A 24,057-nucleotide genomic window follows, 5' to 3' on the forward strand; every position below is an offset into this window, starting at 1 on the left:
ACTCTTTGGCTTTCATGTGTCTGTCCTGATGTCAATAATCTGGAAACCAATTCTGAAATGTACCAGGGGAGCTCTTTGTTCAAAGGAAATGTGCCAAGAATGCTTTAGGAAGGTAGAGAGGCCCCCTTTGCGATGTGAATGACGTTGCTAGTCCGCTCATTTCATACCATGTTTCCTTGTAGTTCGGCAACCCTCAGCCCACACACTGCAAGCCCACTTTGACTATTCTTTCTCTTTCTTTAGAGAGAAAATGTTTGTCGCAGAAAGGGTTTTCCTTTAATTAAGACCTCTCGTCTCTCCTTTGATTGCAAAACTCACCAGCGAGAAGGGGTGCTTTTGAGCCAAGGAGGAGATGTTACAAGCAAATACGGACTTGGAAAGAAAATGTGGTTCAGGAGGATTCTTAGCAAACAGAAGGTGATGGTCAACGTTTAGTCACACAAAGGCTTTTGCAAAGTTTGGGCTGCGATGTGTACATACTGCATGTGCCAGGTTCAAAGTCACACAAGCTCTATGACCACGTATTTCCACAGCTGTGTGCCCTCATCGCTGCATATGGCTCGTGCTATGTTTGGGAGAGCGCCACGAGAGACACTTTGTGAACAGTGTGGATACCCCACTATGGATATAGACAATGCTCACTGAATTTACAAAACCAACTTTTTGAAAATGTAGGTATACGACTTTTTACGTATACAAGAGGCGTATTCAAGTGTTCTATAGCATTCTGCATCACTCTTATGGTTTATAGTTCTTTTTAATTGCCTTTTCACATTCCTTAGAACAAGGCTGTTGATGGTATTCTCTCATGATGTTTAAACTCCGCTTATCTGTAGTGATGCTCCCTTTTCCCAAGTGTTGTGTATTTATTCCTTTGCAGTACTGTTGTTGGCCAAACAGAAGTCTCTCTGGTTTATAAGTCTTTTCAAAGAACTGGGTTTTTCGTTTGTTCTTGCTGTTTTCATTATTTCTTTTTCACTACTCCTTATTTTCTGCTCTTTTCTTCATTAGTCCCTTCTTAAACTGCCTTGTGTTTACACTGTTGGCTTTTCTATTATTTACCGTGTCACAAAATGGTTCATGCATACAAAAAGGAATAAAACCATCTGATAAACGGACTGCACTCACCACTGTCTTACGTAAGACACACAACGTACAACGCTGCATCGGAGCTCCCTGCCCCCGACTGCAGCTCACTCTGCCTGACTCCAGAGGTGACCACTATCCTCACGTTGTGTTCGACGTCCTGTATTCCCTGCTCCACGTGCACTGTGTGTGTGAGTTCTCCTAACCAGGAGACAGTACAGTCCTCCTCTTTCATGTTCACGGTCTCAGACTCTGCATATTCTGTACGACCTCGCTTTATTTATTTGCTCAACATGTTTGTGAGATGCAGGCATGTTGATACACGTGCCTCCAGTTTGTTGACCCTGGTTACATATAGCGTTGAATCTCTTCCTGGCTAATGGAGGTTTAGCTTACTTCCATTGGTTTTCATTACCACAGATGTAGCAATGCCTATTACAGACGGAGCACAGATATACAATCTGGAGTCCATAACCAGAAGTGGAGAGCTGTGATTTGGATATTCACTTAACCCATTTTTTTGTTGCCAAAACAGCTTCCAAAATGGTTGGAATTTTGGAATTTTCAATTTGCCCCAGACTCAAGTCAATACTTGGGAATGTCGTATTCTTTCATTTTTGCCACCTTATAGTTAATGAAATAACCTCTTGTGATTTTAACTTCCATTTTTCTAATTTCTTGTGAGGCTGAGCGGGCTGTATTTCTCACCAATTCATGAGCACTCTTTATGTTCTGGGCCTGAGGTGTGACTGCTGCCCTGCCTACCGACCCCCTCGTGGCCTCTCCACCCCCTCCAATCACCACTCACCCTCAGTGGCCCCTCCACCAGGTTCCCACCACGTGTGAATGTCCAACTGTATATAATGAAAATCCTGAGAAGGACAAGCGTCATCACTGTGACTGTACGTGCCCTCCACGTGCACCTCTCCGTCTCTCCGCCCCACAGCACGAATCTGCCTGGAACTCGGAAGGGCAGTGGGCCTCAGCTGGACCTCAGCAAGAAGGAATGACTCCAATTTCCAGGAGCATAAGGGGGTTTCCTAACAAGGGAAGACAGGTAAGTGGAGATTGACTGCAAGCAAAGAGAATGACCGAGGAAGAATATGAAGGAAGCAAAGCTAGGCTTACGTGTCCCACTGCACAGAGCATCTTGGCATAGCAGGGGACATAACGCAGAGCCCACAGCCCACCCCTGTGCAGAAGGCCATCACATCTGGAGATCACTGCAGCCCATATTGGTGTTCTGTTCCATTCCATAGCATTAGATGATTTCTTTTCATTCTCTTTTAAGGAATTATAAAACTGTGTTAGAGTTTGTTTTTTTTTTTTTAACTTTGCTTTTTTGCTTTTGGTTTTGACATACAGCTCAATACAACAGGAGACTCTTGCCAAGAAATAAATCCATAGTTGTTTTCATGACAGCAAATTATGTGCCAACGAGTGACATTTAAATGCTGAATTTTAATGGCTTGTCAGGAGAAGTGAAATGTATTTTTTAAAAATTTAATACACAAGAGAACAATGAGGAGCGTTCTTCTTGTAGGACACAAGAATGGTAAATAGAAAGTGAACACGTTTTTTTCCTTGATGTATATATTTACGTTGGAAAAGAAAGTTGCACAATTAAAGCCCATTTTCCCTTCTTTCTTCATGAGGAAGTCTCCTGAACGGCGGTGCAAGCAGCTGTCAATGAGACCAGCAACCATATGGCCAAGAAGCAGCCTTGATGTACGGAAACATACAACCTGCTGTACTTCAAATGCAGCTACCTGGAGAGAATGGTTTTAAGGGACTCCGAAGAAGCTCCCTTCCCCAAAACCATCTCCTATCAGGCTAACCAAGTTCAGTACACCAGCAGGATTAGAGGTTCTTTTCCTAGAGTAAGACATACACTCCCAACACCTCCAGGATGTTATTATGGTATTGAGCTTTGCGTGACCAAGGTGAAAAACCCAAAACATCCAAAGGACAAGTGAGGAAGAAACTAGATAACAGACTGAAAATATCTGAGAAAAAGTTCTGGATTGCATGGCACTGTTGGAAACAAGTGTCAGATGGAGGACCCCAAAGTGGTGTGGACACATACATGTGTTCATGTGTTTGTGTGTGTGTGTGAGTTTCTGTGTGTGCTCATGTGTGTGCACATGTGTACGTGTGTATTTGTGTGTGCACTCAGTCATGTGTGTGAATGGACATGTGTGTGCTTGCGTGTGCTCAAGCATGTGTGTACATGGATGTGTGTGAGTGCATGTGTGTGAATGTGCGTGTTTGTGTGTGTCCTCACGTGTGAATATACATGGGTGTGTGCATGTGTATGTGCGTGGTAGTGTGTGTGCTCACGTGTGTGAGTGTACATGGATGTGTGCGAGTGCATGTGTGTGTGATCACGCATGTGTGTGTACATGGGCATGCATGTGAGTGCATGCGTGTGCATTTGTGTGTGTGCTTGTGTGTGTGCATGTACTCACACGTGTGCATGTGTGAGCTCACATGTGGAAGTGTGGAAGTGTATGTGCATGGTTGTGTGTGCTCACACGTATGTGGACATGTATGTGTGTTTGTGTGCTCACATATGTGTGTACACAGACATGTGCATGTGTATGTGCATGTTTGTGTGTGCTCACATGTGTGTATGTACATGGATGTGTATGCATGTGCGTGCTCGTGCGTGGGCGTGTATGTGTGTGCTTGTGTGTTCACGTGTGTGCATGTACATGGATGTGTGCGTGTGTATGTGTGTGTGCTCGCACATGTGTGTGCACATGGATGTGTGCGTGTGAGTGTATGTGTGTGGGTGAATGTGCATGTTTGTGTGCTCACATGTGTGCATGTACTCACACGTGTGCATGTGTGTGCATGTGTGTGTGCTCATGCGTGTGCATGTACATGGACATGTGTGCGTGCTTGTGTGTGCTCACACGTGTGTGTACGTGGGCATGTATGTGCATGCTTGTATGTGCTCATGTGTGTGTGTACGTGGACATGTATTGCACGCTTCTGTGTGTGCTCACATGTTGACGTGTGTGTGCTCATGTGTGTACATATACACATAGGTGCTTGTGCATGCACTCACATGTGTGTACACGGGCATGTGTGTGTTTGTGTGTGCTCACACGTGTGTGTACGTGGACATGTATGTGCTCATGTGCGTGTGTGTACGTGGACATGTATTACATGCTTCTGTGTGTGCTCACACGTGAACATGTGTGTGCTCATGTGTGTACCTATACACATACGTGCTTGTGCATGCGCTCACATATGTGTGTACACGGACATGTGCATGTGCGTGTTTGTGTGTGCTCACACGTGTGCATGGACGTGTATGTGCGTGTTTGTGTATGCTCATGTGTGCGCTTCTGTGTGCTCACATGTGTGTGTACATGGATGTGTGCATGTGTGTACATGTGTTGATGGGAGTGAAGGTACTGCAGCCCACACCCAGAGGGGCAGCCATACTGTCCAGAATCAAAATATGCCAAAATCACCCAACTGTAAACTTAGCAGCTGAGGTAACATGAGTCTTCCCTGCCTGTGGCAGGGCCAGCAGCACGAGCCCTCAGACGCGGTTACAGGCGCAGGGCTGAGACACACCAAAGGGCCCTCCGGTCTTAGTGTTTCTCCCGTGCTTACTGAAGACACAGATTCCCAGGTCCTGCTCCACAGTCCTTGTTGGAACCACTGGAACGGGCCCAGGAATCTGCCTGTTCCAAGTTTTGAGGATGAGTTTTCCTAGCCTGAGAAAGCCAACAGCCCCAGGAAAGAAAGGTCACGGATCACAGATCAGGGGGCAAAGGGCACCCTGGAAAGCAGTCCCAGGGCAGAGCCAAGCTAGGAGGCTCAGCTGTGCGGCCACAGCACTTGTGTCCTGTTGTCTGTGATGCGGCTGAGCTGACCCTCGGCAAAGCCTGTGGCAGGCTGGGACTCAGGGAGGGGGACTGCTTGCACCATGTGGCCGGCGTGACCCCCTGGCTCCAAGAAGAGGCCCTTATCTTTGAGAATGTGCACCAGAGACACAGGGGCAGTAAGAGCTCATCCCAGGGCTCACGGTCAGAAAGATCGGCTGTATACGGGCCATGTGCTGAGGGGGCAAGCACGGAGAGAGGTGGGGAAGAGAAGAGCCACTCCCGCCTCCCTCAGGGAGGCTACTCTTGTCCACGTCCAGAGTCGCAGGCCATGGCTGGTGTGGGGCCGAGATGAGGCCAGGAGTGCCCAGTCACAGGAAAGGTCAGACCCAAAAGGGGGCCATTGTAAGTACAAGCTATTTGAAGGGTACATCCATGAGCCTCTCCATCACTTTAATGTGCCCTCTTGTGACTAAGCAGCAAACAGCCATCAGCAGCAGAGGTGACCCCCCAAGACAGAACCCCACACCTACCAGACATCTCCCAGCTTGGGTGGGAAGCACCAGGTGGCTCCCAAGAGACTCACACAGCCTGCTCCAGGACGAGCCAGTGGGAATTAACTTAGAGCTGGGGGTGGGGGGCGGTTTCTAGAGCAAGATGGATGTCACAGGGCAGGACTAAGTGTCATAGGGCAAGAATGGGTGTCCTAGGGTAGAACCAAGTGATCTAGGGCAGGACTTGGTGACCTAGGACAGGACTGGGTGTCCTAGGGCAGGACCAGGTGATCTAGGGCAGGACCAGGTGATCCAGGGCAGGGCAAAGTGATTTAGGACAGGACCCAGTGATCTAAGACAGGACCAGGTGACCTAGGACAGAACTTGGTATCCTAGGGCAAGACCGAGTGATCTAGGACAGGACTGGGTGTCCTTGGGCAGGACCAGGTGATCTAGGGCTGGACCGGGTGACCTAGGACAGAACTGGTGACCCAGGGCAGGACTGGGTGTCTTAGGGCAGGACCAGGTGATCTAGGGCAGGACTGGGTGATCTAGAACAGGATTGGGTGACCTAGAGGAGGACTGGGTAGAGCAAGCAAGATGCCGTTAAGTAGGCAAATGGATAAATAAACAGTCGTACCTCCGGACAGTGGAATATTATTCAGCATTAAAAAGAAATGAGCTATCAAGTCATGAAAATAGAGGTACACGGAGGAACCTTAAATGCATATCACTAAGTGAAAGAAGCCAGTCTGAAAAGGCCTGTATATTGTATAAGTCTAACTCCATGAAATTCTGGAAAAGGCAAAACCACGGGAGACAGTAAAAAGATACGTGGTCGGATGATTAGGGGGAGAGATGAACGGCACGCACTGAAGACTTTTAGGGCAGTGAAAGTACCCTGTATGATTGTGTAGGGATGGACACATGTCATTGTACATCTGTGCAAACCCATGGAGTGGACCAAAAAAAGTTACCATTAATGTAAACTATGGGCGTTAGTTAATTACAATGTATCAGTATTAACTCATCAACTGCAACTAATATGCCATATCAAGCCAAGATGTTAATAACAGAGAAATCTTTGGGGAGGTGGGGATAAGGGAGTATGTGCAAAGTGTCAAGACTTTCTCTGCTCAACCTTTATGTAAATCTAACATTCTCTAAGAAATAAAATCTATGAATTAAAAACCTTATTTGCCTTTATGCTTAACCACTCCACAAAGTACTGCTCCTATGTCTCAGACTCACTCTGAGCACTAAACCTGCAGTGTAACCTTGTGTGACTGCAGCGATGCCATCGGAATGCCCAGCTTCACTGGGTCTTTAGGGCATTATTTGGGAGGGACGGAACACTGGAAACTGGGAAAGAGATACATGGGCAGGTCCTAAGGAAGTTGGGACACTGAACCCCTCCGTTCCACCAACCTTTCTTTGCCAGAAGAAGCCCTCCTTCCCCTCCTGCTAAAGAGGCTAACCCTGTCTGAAGAACGTGTCTGAGCCACCGAGGTGGTTGCCCTACGTGGTCCTGCTGAGCCTTCCCCAGACACACCGTCACCACCTCTCACTGCATCTGGACCTACACCTGGACTTAAGTCCCAGCAGGCCCCAGGGTGGGGAGGCAGAGAGAGAGAGAGAGAGAGAGATGCCCTCAAAGAACGGCATGATCTTGCCAATTTACACCAACAGAAACCTGGGCAACACATGTGGGAATGGCTCTTAAGTATGTGAGGTCAAGATGGAATGAACAGAAATTGGACCAGGCTAAATGTATTGATATGGGCCACTAAGCGCAGATTCTCCAACCAATGTTTTAGATTAGGGGGCTGGAAATAGCTTTAACAGTTTCCACCAATGGTTGACATAAACAGGCATCCGAAGGGGGTGTCCATATGAAATGACGTGGAGATGCCAGAATTTCCTTGTTATATCACAAAGAGGCAAGTGTCTGAGGCTTATGGAAATTGGGACACTGGAGTGGATTGCCATGTAAGACCTGCCAATGACCTCAGGAGGGTCAAGAGGATATGCCTTTCCCCAAGACTATGAGAGATGAGTTTAGAAGAGTGCCCCAGCGCCCTTGAAGAGCTCTGTGCTGATGCCCCCTCAGGTCAGAAAGTACCGTGGGAGAGCTCTCCTCAACCTGGGATCCCTAAGTGCAGAGGGGACGACGGGATCTTGAGGTGGCAAGGGCCAAGGGGGCGCATGGAAGAGCTAAGGACAGATGGATGTGGTCACCACAAAGCAGCGAGCAGAAGACCGTTGTTACTGATTAGGTGAGCAGACTGCTCCTACCACTGGAATAGACAGACAGAAGGCCTCCAAGAGTCTTAGGGACCTGCATAAGCAGGAAAGTTCCGGATCTACAGAACTGAGGTCTGGCTTGAATCACCAACACAGAGTCACAGCCCTTCAAACAACTTCCAGACTTGGCACAATCCCAGGTCATAGAGTAGAGCCCCAGGAATGAAGCTGCAGGGTTGGGGCAGAGTCCCTGAAGGGTACACGAGTCGGCAATTCATACAGTGATTCCTTCTCCTAGCCTTCCCCAGAGGGACCTGCGCCCTTGTGCCAGGATGAGTGTGTACCAAGGGAAAAGGAGATAATGAGAGTCTTCAGTGGCTATCAAACACTGACTCTGAACTGACGCTAATAGCAGAAAAACCCAAACGTCACTGTGGCCCCCCAGTCAGAGCAGGGGCTTACAGAGGCCAGGTGATCACACTCACTCTGTCGTCATTCCCCCAGCTCTGGAGTGGACACACTCAGGGGCTGGCGGGTCCCCCACACTGATTCCCTGACTGGCAGATCCAGGGCTATTCTGGTGGGAGAGGCCCGAGGGCAGCCTCTGGATATAAAACCTTGTACCAAAAGCGATACGGCCTCCCTGGAGGGCATGGTTAGTGGGAGATTAGTGCCACCGTCAAGGACTTGAAGGATGCAGGGGAGGTGACTGACACCACGCCCCTTTCAACTCTCCTGCTTGGCCTGTGCCCAGAGAGGTGGATTGTGGGAAAGGACAGTGGATTATCATGAACTTAACCTGGTGGTCACTCCAAGTGGTGCTGCTGTTGCAAATGTGGTCCCGCTGATGGAGGAGTCAGCACAGCCAGCACAGCCACGGTGCCCGCGACGCAGCTGTTAGTCTGGTGACCGCTGTCTCTACACCCATACTTCAGACCAAAAGAAGCTGTCTGCTCTCACCTGCTGAGGTCAGCAACATGCCTGCACTGTGCTATATCACAGGTGTATCAACCCTCCAGCCCCCTGTCACACCTGCACTGTGCTATATCACAGGTGTCCCAACCCCCCAACCACTGTCATTATCTGGTCCACCGGGGCCTTACTTAGCTCTGTCCACACAGCATCATGCATGGGACGTCAGTAAATTTAGAAATTATGCTGGTTGGACCTAATAGGGAAGAAGTAGCAATACCCACATATGTGGCTAAGACACCTGCACACCAGACTCGGATGCTGCTTGGCCCTTCGGAAGGCCCCAGAGGCAAATCACAGAGCAGACCCTTAGGGCTTGGGAGCACACACACATCTCTGCAGATAACTACTCTCCTTTCAAGAAACTGCTTTTGGCTGCTGCTATACCTTAGTCAAGAATGAACGCTTGGCCACAGGCCACCGAGCTACCACACAATTCGGTCACTATGAGCTAAGCGTTGTATGACCACAGCCGTCTTCCAGCTCACACACGTTGTTGGCCCTCTGTCCACTCACTCGGATCTGTAAGCAGCTGCCAGCAACTGCCCTTTCCCCCAGGGTCCCATTCAGCTTCTGGGAACTGCGCACGTTCGGCATCCTGACGAGGGGCTGACTTTCGCAGGACACCTCATCACCAAGGTCAGGGCCACGAGAACGGTCATGGGCTCCTGTCCGTCCTTGTCCGCGACCTCTCATCTCACACCCACGGTCCCTTCCCACTGCCTGGCCTGCAGATTCAGGCTCCAGACCAAAGACAGCAGTCTGGTAGACGTGCTCCATCACCGCCCACGACTGCGCACGACCAACTCCCTGTAACTGATCGCGCACGCGGTCTCCTCGCGGTTCTGCTTCCCTGCCTGAACCTGGGACAGTTAGTGTCCTGGGGAGAAAGGGTGCCATAGTCCAACGGCTTGGAGCGAATGAATGAATGTAACTCTTTACTGCAGAACTTTCCGGCACGTTCACGAACCAGCATACATCACGAACATTCAAAAGGAGGAAAGGAGCAAGTAATGTTTCCCAAACCTACTGGACCACAGACTTTTTTCTTGATGGAGCCACTGATAAGCTCTGTGGGATATGATGTAGAAAGAACGTATGGACTCAGGTCCATGTTCCTCTCCTGGTCCCTCCTTCCAGGCCTCGGCCCCCAGCAGGGCCATTTTAGGTCCTGACCACGAGACATGCGAATTTCACCCTCCAGGAGCTTCACCCTGACCCTCACCTGACACCAAGGTGTTGTGTTTGCAAGTGGGCCTCCTGTCCAGGCTCCGAGGGCACAGGAAACAGGGCTTTACTGCCGTAGTAGGAACAGGGCATAGTAATGCTAAGCATGCGGATGCAGCTTCCCCCTCTATTTCAAAAATTATATACATAATATAAATTACGTATGTGATAATTATGTGTATAATAATATCTGAGTTATTGTAATTATTTTTACTCTGAAGTTAGCTAACATACAGCGTGGTCTTGGCTTCAGGAGTAGAACCCGGTGATTCATCACTTACATACGACAGCCAGCGCTCATCCCAACACGTGCCCTCCTCAAGGCGCATCACCCATCTAGCCCATCCCCCCACCCTCCTCTCGCCAGCACCCCTCAGTTTGTGCTCCGTATTTAAGAGTCTCTTAGGGTTTACCTCCCCCTCTGTTTTTATCTTATTTTTCCTTCCCTTCCCGTATGATCACCTAAGTTTCTCAAATTCCACATGTGAGTGAAATCTTATGATATGCGTCTTTCTCTGTCTACCTGACTTATTTCACTTAGCATATTTTTAAAACTATCTTCTTAGCACCCCTGTGAAGTAAACAGGTAACAGGAAGCTCCTGTATAACAAAAACTTGCATGATGACAGTATTTAGAGGCAAACTGACTTTCTGGGGGTTGATCAGTGGCTGGCTTGCACGTGGCTGAGGGGGGCTGGTCCCAGGCCCGGCGTCTCTGCTCACGTGACCTGTAGGTGTCTCTCCTACTCTCTGAAGCACTGTCAAACTGCTGTGGTTCCTGGACGCCCGGCAGCATCTCGGGCCACCTCTAGCCCACGAAGGGAACCCCCGCTGGAACCTTCTAGGAGTAAGGCTGCCTGCTCCTAGCCCTCTTCTATCTCAGCACTGGTTCCCCCGACCTAAGAGGCCCATGATCTTTAAGGAGAAGCAAAGCACCTGCTGAATGCTGGGTGCAAAGGCAGCTCAGGCCAGCAGCCCAGGACAGGACAGTTTGGCCCACACCTGCCTACCTGTTCGGGAGAGCTTCTGCAAGGTGGCTGCCAGGTGCTGCAGAACCGCCGGTGACACTTCATAGCGGTGTGTGTCTACTGCTGGAACCTTCTGGCACCTTCCAAACACTCCATCTGTGAGAAAAGGGAAGCAGAGAAGAAAAAGTGACATTTCATTTTCAGAGAGAAGAAAGGCATTACACACATCCTTGCAATATATTCTAATTATGCACTGTAGTGAGGCTTTGGAACACGGCTTTAGAAAGTCATCAAAACACTATCATAAGTCAGAAGCACTTGGAAAGTAATGGTTTATTTAAATAGAAGAGCATGATAAAAAACACAATTCCAAAGGTATAGAGAAAAGGACGTGAATTCAGAGTAGCTGGCATTTTCTATTCTACTTCCTCATCCCTTCCCCCCTCGCCACCCCCGCCACTCACTTTTTGTAATTTCCTGCCCCTGGCTTTCACCTTTCTGACTTGAAGCTTTGCTTCTGACAGTCCTGTGACAAAAAAGCCAGTAGTACTCAGGATCGGTTTTCCAGATGAGAAACAGAACACCCAGGAAATATAAATATGAATTTGTGGAAGCCTGAGGATCGTGGAAGTACCTGCCACGCAGGCTGGCAAACGGGGGCAGATGCGGGAACGGCAGTGAGGCTGCTCAAGGTGCTTCCGGAACAAGAGAGACTAACGGGGACAATTTATCTAGTCTGTTCCATCTGTCTAAAATGACACACTCTGCTCATCAACATCTTTTCAAACCACACCCTCCAGTTAATTTAGGCCCCAGTTAGTCTTTATTCGGCAAATTGTTCACTTTGAAATAAGCTTCCTGTAGGGGGTTCAAACATCCAAATTACTGTCCTTCGTACACACAAAAGACTAATTCAAGGGCCAGGCGGCCATCTGCAGCTTCAGGCCCGGATGGAGGGGGAAACACTTCTCTTATTGTTCACAACAGTCTCACTGCACGAAGTGTAGCCGAGGAAAAGCCTTCAAGTGCAACAAGTTTAATCGGCAGAGACACGTTCGCCCAGTGCCAGGCTGACTCAGTGATTACGGGTCTGATGTCCCATATGTGCTTAAGATGGATGGCGCTGTGTGATCGGCAGAAAATCATCCAAAGCATGGAAAGCATGTCGTGGATTTCTATGGGACTTTGCACAGCAGGGGACACGGCCGGCACAGCTGCTCATTCCGGGCACACCACGGCCATGCAGAAAAGTCAGACCCTTCTGCCGGCCCCGCTCCCCGCACAGGGCTCTCCTGGGCACCTCTGCCGGTCACCTCTGTGGGTCACCTCGGCCGTGCGGAGCTCTGCCGGTCACCTCCACCCTATGGCACCGCCCCTCTGTCCGAGTGACTCACTTAACACAACGGCCATCCCCGGCCACAGTGATTCCCAGTCACAGCTCTCTTGGAGGGAGGGTCTCATCTCCCTGCCACTACCCAGTGAGACAGGCAATCTGCTCCACGTGAACACAGACAGCAAGTGTCCCCGTTCTTTTGATTTTGCCTTGTGCGAAGAACCCTGTGCCTGTGGATGGCGTATTCATGTGGGGAAGGACGAGGGGGCAGGGAGGAGAAGGAGGCTAAGAGAAAAGCTGAGAACTCTCTATAATGTACCTGAAACTCTCATTTTACTTTACAAATGGAGTATCTCGAAAGTAGAATTGTAACACGTAGAGACTGGAAGGAGCATTAAGATGGGCTGACCCCACATTTTACAGTTGAGCGTCGTGACCTGCTGAGGTCCTCATCAGTGAAAAATGGCCAAAGACGTTTCCTATCTATTTTGGAACATCCCAAGTCAATTAATTCCCTCTGAAGTATAAACGGCTTCACCCTTGAAAGTTGGTTTGTGCCACACAACGTGGTAAATATATTTTTGGAAAAATAGTTATTGGATTTTCTTGAAATCTCTCCCTCAACTATATACTTAAAACACATATATATAATATAATACATAGTATTTTTGTGCTTTTAAAATTAGGTTTAGTTTTAGCTAGTAATTTGGTTTTAATGATTTAAATGTTGAAACTGAACCAACCATTGATTCTCTTTGCCCCTAGACTACAGCCTTGCTGATGAGGCAGGACAGAACTTTCCCCAGTACATTTCTTTAAACTTTATCCTTAAATAAACTTTATTTTTTAAAGCAGTTTTAGGTTCACAGCAAAGTTGAAGGGCAGGTACAGAGAGTCCCCATATACCTCCTGCCCTCACGTATGCAAACCAACAGCCCCCAGCCTGAGTGGTACATTTGCCACAACCAATGAGCCTACAGTGATGCCTCTTTATCACCCAAAGGCTGTAGTTCACATCAGGGTCATTCTCGGTGTTGTGCACCGATGGGTTTGGGCAAAAGCACAGTGGCACGTGCTCACCATTATAGTGTCACGCAGGGTAGTGTCACTGCCCTGAAAATCCTCTGTGCTCCCCCTGTTCACCCCTCCACGCCTCTCACCCTTGGCAACCATTGACCATTTTACGGTCTCCAAAGTTGTGTCTTTTCCAGAATGGCATATACAGTTGACCCTTGAACCACACTGGTGTGAACTCTATAGGTCCACTTTTATACACAGATTTATTTTTAGCTACACGGTACTGTGCAGACACACATATTGGTGTGTGTACATATGTGCATCTACATGTGTGTATACTGTGTGTGCTTGCGTCCACGTGTATGTGTTTGCATGTGCGTCTACGAGTGTTATGTGCACATGCCTTTGCATGTGTGTTGTGTACACGTGACATGTGTGCTGTGTGTATGTGCATACACGTATACACATAGACAGCCCTGCCATTTGTCTAGCGGCCACACTGTGTGAGAACCCAAGGATACAGCCATTCCAACATCATAAATTCATCTAGGAAACAGATATGTTAATACCTCCCTACCAGAAACCTGATTTCCTTATTTATTTCTCAATAAACAGCTTCACTACCTTTTTCTCTGTTTCCTCTGGATGACTGTGTGTACACTCTCATCCACACCTTCTCCTAATTTCCAGCCCCGTAATGCTGTGTATCTGTGGTGCCCTCCCCATCCTAAGGAGTGGATTCCGTCCCTGCCCACACTGCTCGGCCTCATCCTCCAACCTCAGGAAACGCACGCCCTGCTCTGATGTCCCCCCTGCTGGACAGGTGGGATAGCGGTGGGACACGCATCTAGGGCAGAAGTGGACACGCAAACTACTCACTTGTAACTGTGGTACAGGCTACAGACGGACATGCTTCGGGGCGGCACAAAGATGGGGCACTGACCTCATCCGACACATAAAGACCCCAGGAAAGTAGCAGCCGGTTGGTCTCCAACATTTACAGAAAGGGGCTGCCTACCTAGGGCTGGCAGGGACATCTAGGCGGGGAGCAGGCTCTGTGGAGGACAGAAAGCGTCCGGTCGCTAGAGCTCTGGGACCAAGGCACTGAGCTCCCAGATGCGGAGCGAGTCAGAGGTGCGTGCAGAGCCTGAGGGCACGGAGAGGTTCAGCCCTCCTCCAGGAGCTGCTGGCACCTTCCAGGCAGGTTTTGCATTTTGCCAGGAGCCAAGGGGTGAGCTGCCTGTCCAGGGGAGGGTGGCTCAGCAAGGAGGGCCACCATAGAAGTAAGAGAGCAGGACAGATCCACAGCCCTTTCAGAGGTGAACCCGTAGGACACCAATGCCACCCAACTGTAGGCCAGACCCTTCCACGAGTCCACGGCACAGAAAGCCTCTGGGGTTCAAGGAAATATTCCGAGGGACAGCCCATAGAACATGTGTTTTTCCAAAGCAGAAACAAAGCTGTCTTGCTGCCAGCTGGGAGAGGTGACCCAATGGCCCCCAATCAAGTGACACTGCATCCTTCCGTGGGGAGGCCACCTCCCAGATTTCTGTGGGCAGTAACCACAGCAACCACAGAATCATGGACTGTGCTTAAAATCCCCAAACTTGCTGACGGCTGTCCCCAAGACCAAATTTCTGAGATGACAATCCCCCTCCTCATTTTGCAGAGCAGAAGACTGGGTCTCCACCGCTTCTGGAAACCAGAGACTACACGCTTTTAAACAGAAAAACAAGGGATGTTTGCAATCCTCGGAAAACAGCTGCTGCTGTCCCAGCTGAGTGTCACTGACCAGACGGCCATCTACAACCGAGCAGTGGGTTTCTCCTGTTAGAAAGAGAGACCTTGATGATTTCTTTGCTGTTTTTTTTGAAGAATGTGAAAAAAACAGCTTGTTCATAATGTCTGTACCTTTGTTTTAACCAGTATTCCTTGGAGCATTATTCCCACAGGAAGAAGTCATTTTCACTCATCAACATCACTGTCCCCTGAACACTGATGCAGGCCTGTGGCTGTGCCCTCCTCCTGGACCGGCGTTCCAGAATTCACTACTCCCTCGGTCTGTGGGGCTGTGCATGTCCCCAGGCTGCATAGCACACGCGTGTGCACACCTGTGTGCACACACATCTCCACATCCCTCTGGCACTGACATTCTCCTCTCACCTCCAGGCACCATGGGCTCCTGGAAGGCAGGCACCAGAGCTACGCCTCTTAGAGCTCCCACATCTGACACTACTCTGCACCCACTGTAGGTTCAATAAATATTTGTGACCGATTAACTGGTGTTTTTCCACTTGCCTGAAAAAAAGCTGAGTGGCGCCTGAGCAGCTCAGTCGGTTAAGCATCTCAATTTCAGCTCAGGTCATGATCTCACAGTTTATGGGTTCGAGTCCCGTGTCAGGCTCTGTGCTGATAGCGTGGAGTCTGCCTGGGAGTCTCTCTCCCTCTCCCGCTCTGCCTTTCCCCTGCTCGCTCTCGCTCTCTCAAAACAAAGAAACATTTTTGAAAAGCTGAGATGCCCACAGAAATGTATACCACCATCAACTAGAATCCTAATTCGCTGGAACTCACACTGATTTAGCAGTGCACGAGTCCCAGCACATGACCCGGCTGGAGGCAGGACCAGGGATCGCTGAGAACAAACCCAGGGGGCTCGTGGTGGAGCCTGAAAATGAGGGGGTGCTCCTCCGTGCTCTCAGCAAACACAGCACCTCCTCCCCCCCTAACTCCACGCAGGCTCAGAGCACTGGTCCTCCCCCAGCTCATCCGTCCCCAGCCTCACACGCGGAGGACCTCTGCTCCGGGGAAGGCATGTTCATGTTCAGAGATACTGGTCTTCACTCTCAGGATGCTGTGGCTCTGGGGACTGCAGAGTGCAGGCCTCTCGGAGAATGAGCCAGACCAGCAGGTCAGACTACCAAGCGGCTGTGGGCTTGAACAGGTTAGGTCTCTCTTGGAGAGAACCATCTCTGTTCAGCGTCCGTCAGCAATTCACCTCAGGCTTGCATTAAAGGGCATTCTGAAAAAAAGCCTGTGGAGTCTACATTGTACACCTGCTGAGAAACGTCCCTCATAGCATCGTCAGTGTCTCTTCATAAAGGCCCAGACAGGGAAGGAATCCCCCAGACCCCAGGACAGGACCCACCCACCTTCTACCTTCTACCCTCTTGCTGGTCACCGGCTGTTCTCGTCACATCTCTGATCTTGTTGTGCAGGCTCTGGTGGTATTTTTCTTTTAAGGAAGTAACCATTTTCTTTGCACCCATCATATTCAATCCTCTCTTATTTTTCTGTCTTTCCCTGTTTTTTATTTTTTTATGCATCTTTTTTACATTTCTTCATTATTTCTTTGGGAAGAGATAATGAGACTAGGTAATTCACAAACACAATGCGATCACCTTATTTAGATTTTCAGAGTGGGATACTTAGTTTAGGGCACGTTTAGAAATTATTGCAAAGCACATACCTGTTCAATAATTTGTGTAAATAGTTTATTCATGTAAATAATATGCACGTGCAAACGTATTATCTTTGTTCCCTGGAAACCCTAAGAACAATATTCTTGATTTTGGAGCTAGAAGGGATCGGCAGAAAAGGTGTCACAGTTATAAAGTCTTTGCAAATGAGGGTGTGCCAGAGGTGGCATTAAAATAATTATGGGGCAGGAGAGAAACATACAGTAAATCATCCGTATGCAGAATCTCCTTGCAGGGGTAAAAACAAGAGCTTTCAGGAAGTCTAGCCCAGGGATCAGCCTTGCCTCTTTCCATAATCATAGAAACAATGGCCTGTGACATACATTTAGTTTCTCAAAATACTGCATACAGTAAACAATAAATGTATTCATGCACTTTGTGAAATGGCTGGTCAACCCTATGGGACAAAAGGAACAGGGGTCTGTCTAAAGCAGCTCCCGGGGGCTTGCAGGGGAAACACAGGAAGTGGTAAGGGGTTTGACCACAAGGCCCTCCTGGGACGTTCCAGGAATTTAACCCAGTGCTCAGAAACGGCACACAGGCTCAGAGAGATGTGTTTTGGGGCACCCAGTCCCTGAGCCCACGGTGGGTGTACCTGCTGTATCTGAGCACCCATAAGCCGCCATCTAGGAAGTACGTTACATTTTGTAAAACGGGTTCTGGTTCACCCCCACCCTGCCTCAAACTTGGCACCTAGGTGGCAGCAGGATGAAGCGGCAACAGCGACCCCTGGTGGTCACCTCCCCACAGCACAGGATCCTCACAGGGACAGGTGCTGGGGGAGCTCCTGGGAAGCCCAGACAGGCCAAAAACCATATCCACAGAGCTGCCTGGACCCTAGTTTGGAGATGGTGCTGGTGCTCCCCAGGGAGGCAGGGGAGTCAGTGACATGCACATGTAGACACCCACACAAGCTCGCAGGCTTGCACACACATGTGCACAGACTTCTACACCCGTATCCATGCACACCGGGGACTGCCTGGCCACAACCCGGCCAAGGGACCCCCCCCTCACTTGCAGACAGATGCCTGCACCCACCTTGCAGGCAGGCTAGCGTAAAAGCCCCGCCCTCCGGTGTCATGCTGTTCCAAGCTAAAGCTCCCTTTCCTTTTTTCTGGCCTCCCCTCTGTTGTCCTGTAGGACCCTAATCTCTCTCCCCTCCGCCCAAGGTAGAAGCTCCTCCCCCCCCCCCCACTATGCTGCTCAGGGTGTCCACAGGCCATGTAGGAAGGACCTGCCCCATCAGAAACCCAGGGACGCCTCTGTGCACAGCATGGCCGGGGACAGACAGAGGGGCCGGCTGTCCGGAAGCTGCAAGTCAGCCTCGGTCCTCAAGCTCGGGAGTGACGACGCTCTGCCACCCCCTCTGTGAATACTGGGGACCAACTTCTCCCATCGCCTGAGGAGTGTGATACGGTCTGGGAAGGTAAATGTGGCTCATAAGCCCCAGGCTGGTAGCCAGGCTGGGCAGTGGGTGAACAGTGAAGACGGCAGTAAGAATAAATAAAACCGGTCCCGTCACTGTCACTGAGCGCTTATGCCCCAAGCACTTTCCTAAGCCTTTTATGTGCAAGAACTCTAAATCCCCGTCACACTCTGATGAAACACCACCATCCCATTTTACACCAGCTGGAAACTGAGGCAGAGAGAGGCAGGAGCCCAAGGTCTCAAACCCAACAGCGGGCATCCGTGACGCCTGCGAGCCCTGCCTGGCCTCTTCCGTCATGTTCCCCTTCGCCTTCTGGCCGTCGTCACCCTGAGCATTAGCTTTCCTTTCCGTACACATGTCCCAGTTTCTGACGTAGAAAATAGTTACACTGCGGTGATGGAATGTCTTGTTCTGAAACTCATTAACAAAATTCCCTGGGTCCCCTGTTTGTCAACTCTGGATGCAAGAGCTAACGTGTTTACATGCAGTTATGACGTGCCAGTACCACTCCTACACACGCAACTCAGTTAATCCCAGGACAACCTGCCATGGTCTCAACTGTCACGGTCTCCTTTCACTGTTGGGAAAACGAGGGCCCAGAGAGGTTGTGTGACCTGCCGAGGCCACACAATAAATGGCAGGCTGGCCTAGAGTGTGCACATCCTTTATTACTAACATGCCGTCACTTGTGCAGCTGTGACGGCACCAGGCCAGGGCAGGGGAAGCCAAACCAGGTATCTTCACCGTTTTGGTCACCTGAGCCCACATCAGAAGAAAAGAAAGAAACAACCACTGGGGGTTTGAGGAGGGAGGGAGATGGACCAGCACATGGCTGTTTGTAGCCAACAGATACCAGCAACAGATTTAATGTTTATTTGTTTTGTTTTTGGGTTTTTTTTGAGAGACAGCAAGTGAGCACAAGAGCAGGGGAGGGGCAGAGAGAGAGGGAGACACAGAATCCCAAGCAGGCTCCAGGCTCCGAGCTGTCAGCACAGAGCCCGACGCAGAGCTCCAACCCATGAACCGTGAGATAATGACCTGAGCTGAAGGCGGACGTTTAACCGACTAAGCCACCCAGGTGCCCCTACAGCAACAGTTTGGAGTCTGCACCACGACAAGCCACCCACAGCCAGAGGCAGAGTCCAGGGCCCTTCCAAAGGCTGTTCCATCCCTACACTGGCCATGGGGTTGGCGCCCACCTGCCTCCCAGAGCTCCTTCCGGTAGCCTGGAGCCCAGGTGCACAATGGGGACGGGTGTGAGCGGGAGATTCTGACTTTTGGCAACTGTGAACTACCCTGATTAGACAGCGATCCACAGACCATGCTGGGGGCTGCCCCCTCAGACACTCAGGCTGGCTCTGCTTGCTCAGACACGGGGGTCCGCCCACGCACAGCTTGGACATTCCCAGTCCTGCTCGAGGCTGGAGAGACAAGGGGCAGGAACACTCTTCGCTGCTCAGCTGCCTCCATGTTTCCCAGTGAGATCAATTCAAAGGCAAAGCACCTGACAGTTACCATGTATCACAAATGTGCCCACAATGTCTGAGAGTTCTGGAGAGGAAAGGTGGTACTGGCTGCATGACGATGCTAGTGTCCTTACTGCCACTGAATTGTACACTTAATAAGGGTTACCATGGGGGCCCTGGGTGGCTCAGTCGGTTAAGCGTCCGACTTCGGCTCAGGTCATCATCTCACAGTTTGTGGGTTCAAGCCCCGCATAGGCTCACTGCTGACAGCTCGGAGCCTGGAGCCTGCTTCAGATTCTGTGTCTTCTCTCTCTCTCTCTCTCTCTCTCTCTCTCTCTCTCTCTCTCTCTTTCTCTCTCTGCCCATCCCCCACTTGCACTCTTTCTCTCAAAAATAAACATTAAAAAAAAAAAAGCTTAACATGGCAAATTTTAAATTATATATATTTTCCCTCAATTTAAAAATTTAACAAAGAGCAATTCAAAATAAAAGAATACAACAAAGCAGGGCACTCTCAGCGAGCAATGAGGATGTGGATAGGAGATGTTAACAGTGTCCCGCGACGCAGGGGCCATCTCCACCGGGAGGTGGGAGAGGAGCTGCGTGGACTCCTGAGGTCGGTTACAGCTGCTGCTGGGGTCGCACCACGATCACGTTTGGGTGACGGGTTTTCAATGGGGCACATGGGCACTTCCGGTCATCAGAATTAGTTCAAATTTCATTTAGTCCAGACCAGTGAGCATTAATCTGGCGCCCACTCTGTCCACAAGCCAGGCCCAACCGTTTGGATTCAGGGCAACACCACCCCCTCACATCTGATGAGACACACATGGGCATCAAGAGGTCACCAGGACCTGAGTTCCCGGAAGCAAAGGCCCAGAGACAGGCCTGGTCTGCTAGAGAAAGTCAACGCTGATCAGGGAGGGCTTTCTGGAGGAGGCAAGGCCAGGGCGCTCTACTATCGCTATCCAGCTGAGGATGGCTGTGAGGCCCCGGACCACGGGGTCTCCTGACTGCTCTTCCACACCTGCATGGGAGGAGCCATCGCTCTGCGGGGGAGGGGGCTTCTAGCAGGCACGAGGCTGTCTTCAGAACCGCAAGTGCCTGCAAAGCACGAGGTCAGGCTGCCTTGCTACAAGGACTCTTGGTTCCACAGGGGAGCGGTGGCTCCAGTCACGGTGAGGTAGGGCCATTTCGTGCCTACCCCTCAACAAGCGCACCCCCTCCCATCAACATGCTTACACATCATATTGTTAAGTAACTGCTCGCAACACTGTGCATCTGGGTTTTGAACACAAATTACACTACCTGGAATTTAATACAAGAAACTCTTTGGAGGGTTGGTTGAAATGTCACACAAGAATTTGGAATTGCATACACATGTGGGAAACCAGACTCTGCTAGCTCTAGGATAAGTAAAAGCGAAAACCAGAGAGTCCCCAGATAGAATCCACCCAGAAAGAGAATGAGAGGCTGTGCTGCTGGCAGCGACACTTTCCTCTTTCCTTAACTTCAGCACAAACGACAAGCCGAAGGCTCACAGCTGGGATGCACAGAGTGGACGCCAGTGGCATTTGTGAGGTGCTGGGGAGAACAGAACCCACAGAATCTGAGACTCCGCTGATGAGAGGTCACGTGCCTGCTTCGTGCCAGGGCCTCACTGGAATCGTCCTTCCCTCAAACACCCCTCTGCTCACTAGTGTCTTCTGTCAGCCAACGGATCATGCTGAAGTGACACAGGAACCCACAAACCCACGGAAGACACCGTCTCCTGATCTCGGGCCTGAGCTGGGTTGTGCCTCATCGGCTCCCACACCCGTCCATTTCAGAAGGTCACAGGGCCAAAGCCCAGGACCCTGTCAACAAAGGTGCGCAGCCAAGTGGACCCGGGCGTTCTGTGCCTCCCTGAGAAAGTCCCCGGACAGGACGGGCCCCAGAAGGCACCGGTCTGCAGGCGCCAGGAGGCCCCAGAAGGTACCGGTCTGCAGGGGGCAGGAGGCCCCGCTGAAGGTAAACTCTGGCCTGTTGAGCCACTTGCTTACCTAACCCACACAGGCCAAGACTTCTGTCCACTCCACGTGGGTGCTGGCTGCCCGGCCCCTCTCCCGGCGTGGCCCTCGGCTCACTGGACTGCCGGTGCCCGTCTCACATGTGAACGCTGGGACCTGGCTCTGGAGACCCCTTCAGACAGCAATCAAACCCACTGGAATCAGCCTCCGGAACTCACACGTATCTCAGGGATGGTCTGCTGCACCACCCGGGAGCCTTCATATCCAGTGCTTTAAACTCAGGCCGGGGAGACAGCCAGGAGCCCCAGGAGGGGGACGTTCAGCGCTGAGAAAAGGAGCCGTGCGCGCTTCCCAGCCCCGAGCAGGTGTCTGAAGGCACTTCTCGCACCGACCCCACAGTCTGACGTGATGCGCCGCAGCCGCCCCTGGCACGGCTCCTTCTCCTTCTGCAGCGCGTTTAGGTCTGCACACCGAGCAGGATTAGGTCTACACAACACCGCCACTCATGCACCGCTGCATTTTAACTTCTTGTTGACCTCTGACCCCTGAAGAGGAGGCCCGACAGCTGCAGGGTTTGGAGCACTCACATAGGAAGTCCTGGGCCCCAGAGCTTTTCCAGGGGGAGAGGCTGGGGTGGGCTGGTGTCGGTAATCCCCAGCACAACGTCGATCAGCAAAAACAAATCACACTGAGCCTTAAAACAGCCTTTCCTAAAAAGAAAGCTCGCCTCTTAAGATCACCGCCGAGGTGAGCACGGTAATAGATTTTCCAGCGGACAAGTTAACCTTGCTGACTGCTTTCCACCATCTCGGGCCATGTGGCTCTGCCAGTCTTCGGCTCTGTTCCTGAAACGGATGGACCTGGCCCAGCCACCTACAGGACACTCATCCCGAGGCACCTGAGAGCAGGTGAGCAAATCACGCCTTGTGATTTCAGCATAAACAGGGTTTTTGCTGGGAGCTGAGGAGAATGATAGCGTGTATTTTATTCAGGCCCTTGTGCTTCACAGACAAGAAAATTAAGGCAGTGAGGGATCGGACAGCCCACTGGGGGTTGCCCCCATACCCCCACTCCCCACCAAGACAACGCCCGTGGCCACCATGCCCGCTCTGGCCCTGCTAGGACATTCTAGCATGCACAGTTTCCTTCAATAGAAACAACACAATAAAATGTGAGGTCAGAGCCAAAAGACAACACATTGCATTGGGCTGTGTAAACAATCCTAAAAAGATCCTGGCTGGACATTATTCACTTTCGAAGTACAATGTTGAAGCAGCTGCAGGGTTGGGACCGGCAGCAGTGCCGGAGCAACATGGGGCAGTCTGGGCTCTCGGGCGCTGAGACTTCTCCCACGAAACAGGAAGCACCTTCCGGAGACTGGCCTGGAGGAGCCCGGCTCCGCGGCCACCGGATCAGGTGACCTTCACCGGCCGCTGAGCCTCTCTAGTCTTTAGGGGTTAGGTGTTTGTTTTGTTTGGTTGTTTGTGAAAATTACAGGCTGGAGCCAGATAATCTGAACACCTCTTCCAGCTTTAAAATCCAGAGGTCAGTGCCTGTTGGTGGGAAGATGCACTCCCCAAGCGGTGGGACCCTGAGGGATTTCATCTACATGAAAGGCACTTTACTGGGAGAAAGACGCAGCTGAAAGATGAAAAAGCACAATCTAAACCACCAACACGTGTGCCATTTGCACAGCTCTGCTGCAGGCAGGTGCTGTCCTCACTTGTGGTGACTCTGTCCCAAAGGCGAGGGTTAATTCTGGTTTTCTGCCCTTGACCCAGACTGGACAGACACATTGGCACTGCTCTGGAGATTTCAGCACTGTTCTCCCTTCTTTTCCTGGACATGGCGGAGGGACCCTGCCTCCGTTAATGAGCTGAGCGGGCTCCTTGCTTCCTGTCAGGGGCGGTATGGCCGATCCGGACCTCCAGGTCCTGGCCACACTCAAGCATCCCCAGGAAGTCGGGCTCTCTGGGCAGGGACCTGACTGGGGATGGGGGACCACCCGAGGCCAGCGTGAGGGTACTCGGCAAACCTCACTGTCGAGAGCTCAGACCCCACCCAAATCTCCGCGGGCTGTCATGTTTGGTGCAGTCTGCTGTGGGTCCAAAGATAAGCAGCAGGGAAGGAAAAAAAGGCAGTTTATCTGTGGCAGCTAATCTCCCCATCAGCAGCCCTCTGCTCCAGCCCGTTGCCAAGTAACGGAGGCCGCTCCTCTTATCAGCCTGGAACGTTCCATTGACTATTCAGACAAGAATAGAAAGGCCTGGCACTGAGGGCTGTAAGCAGCACTGAACGAAAATGGCACATTATGTGGGATGAGGGAAAAGGGAATCTGTTAGCCCTCATCTTATCTGGATGGTGACAGTTACTCAAAAACAGCCATCCATCACTCGCCTCTGCACCCATTCTTATTCCAGCAACTGGAGAGCCCCTTGCCCGCTTTCCAGAGCGGGGGGGGGGGGGGGGGGGGGGGGGGGGGGGGGGGGGGGGG

At 50.9% G+C, this 24,057-nt stretch overlaps 1 protein-coding gene across 7 annotated transcripts in view; it reads right to left on the bottom strand.

Moving 5' to 3' along the window:
* PTPRN2 (protein tyrosine phosphatase receptor type N2) overlaps positions 1–24,057 on the bottom strand; it is an 803,411-nt gene that overhangs the window by 557,661 nt on the left and 221,693 nt on the right. For all 7 annotated transcript variants that reach the window (XM_049642198.1, XM_049642197.1, XM_049642193.1 and 4 more), the window contains one exon: positions 10,876–10,989. In XM_049642198.1, coding sequence (XP_049498155.1) covers positions 10,876–10,989 — 114 coding nt within the window. The remainder of the gene's footprint in view (positions 1–10,875; positions 10,990–24,057) is intronic.

Source organism: Panthera uncia, chromosome A2 (assembly GCF_023721935.1).
Source record: "Panthera uncia isolate 11264 chromosome A2, Puncia_PCG_1.0, whole genome shotgun sequence".
NCBI lineage: Eukaryota > Metazoa > Chordata > Mammalia > Carnivora > Felidae > Panthera > Panthera uncia.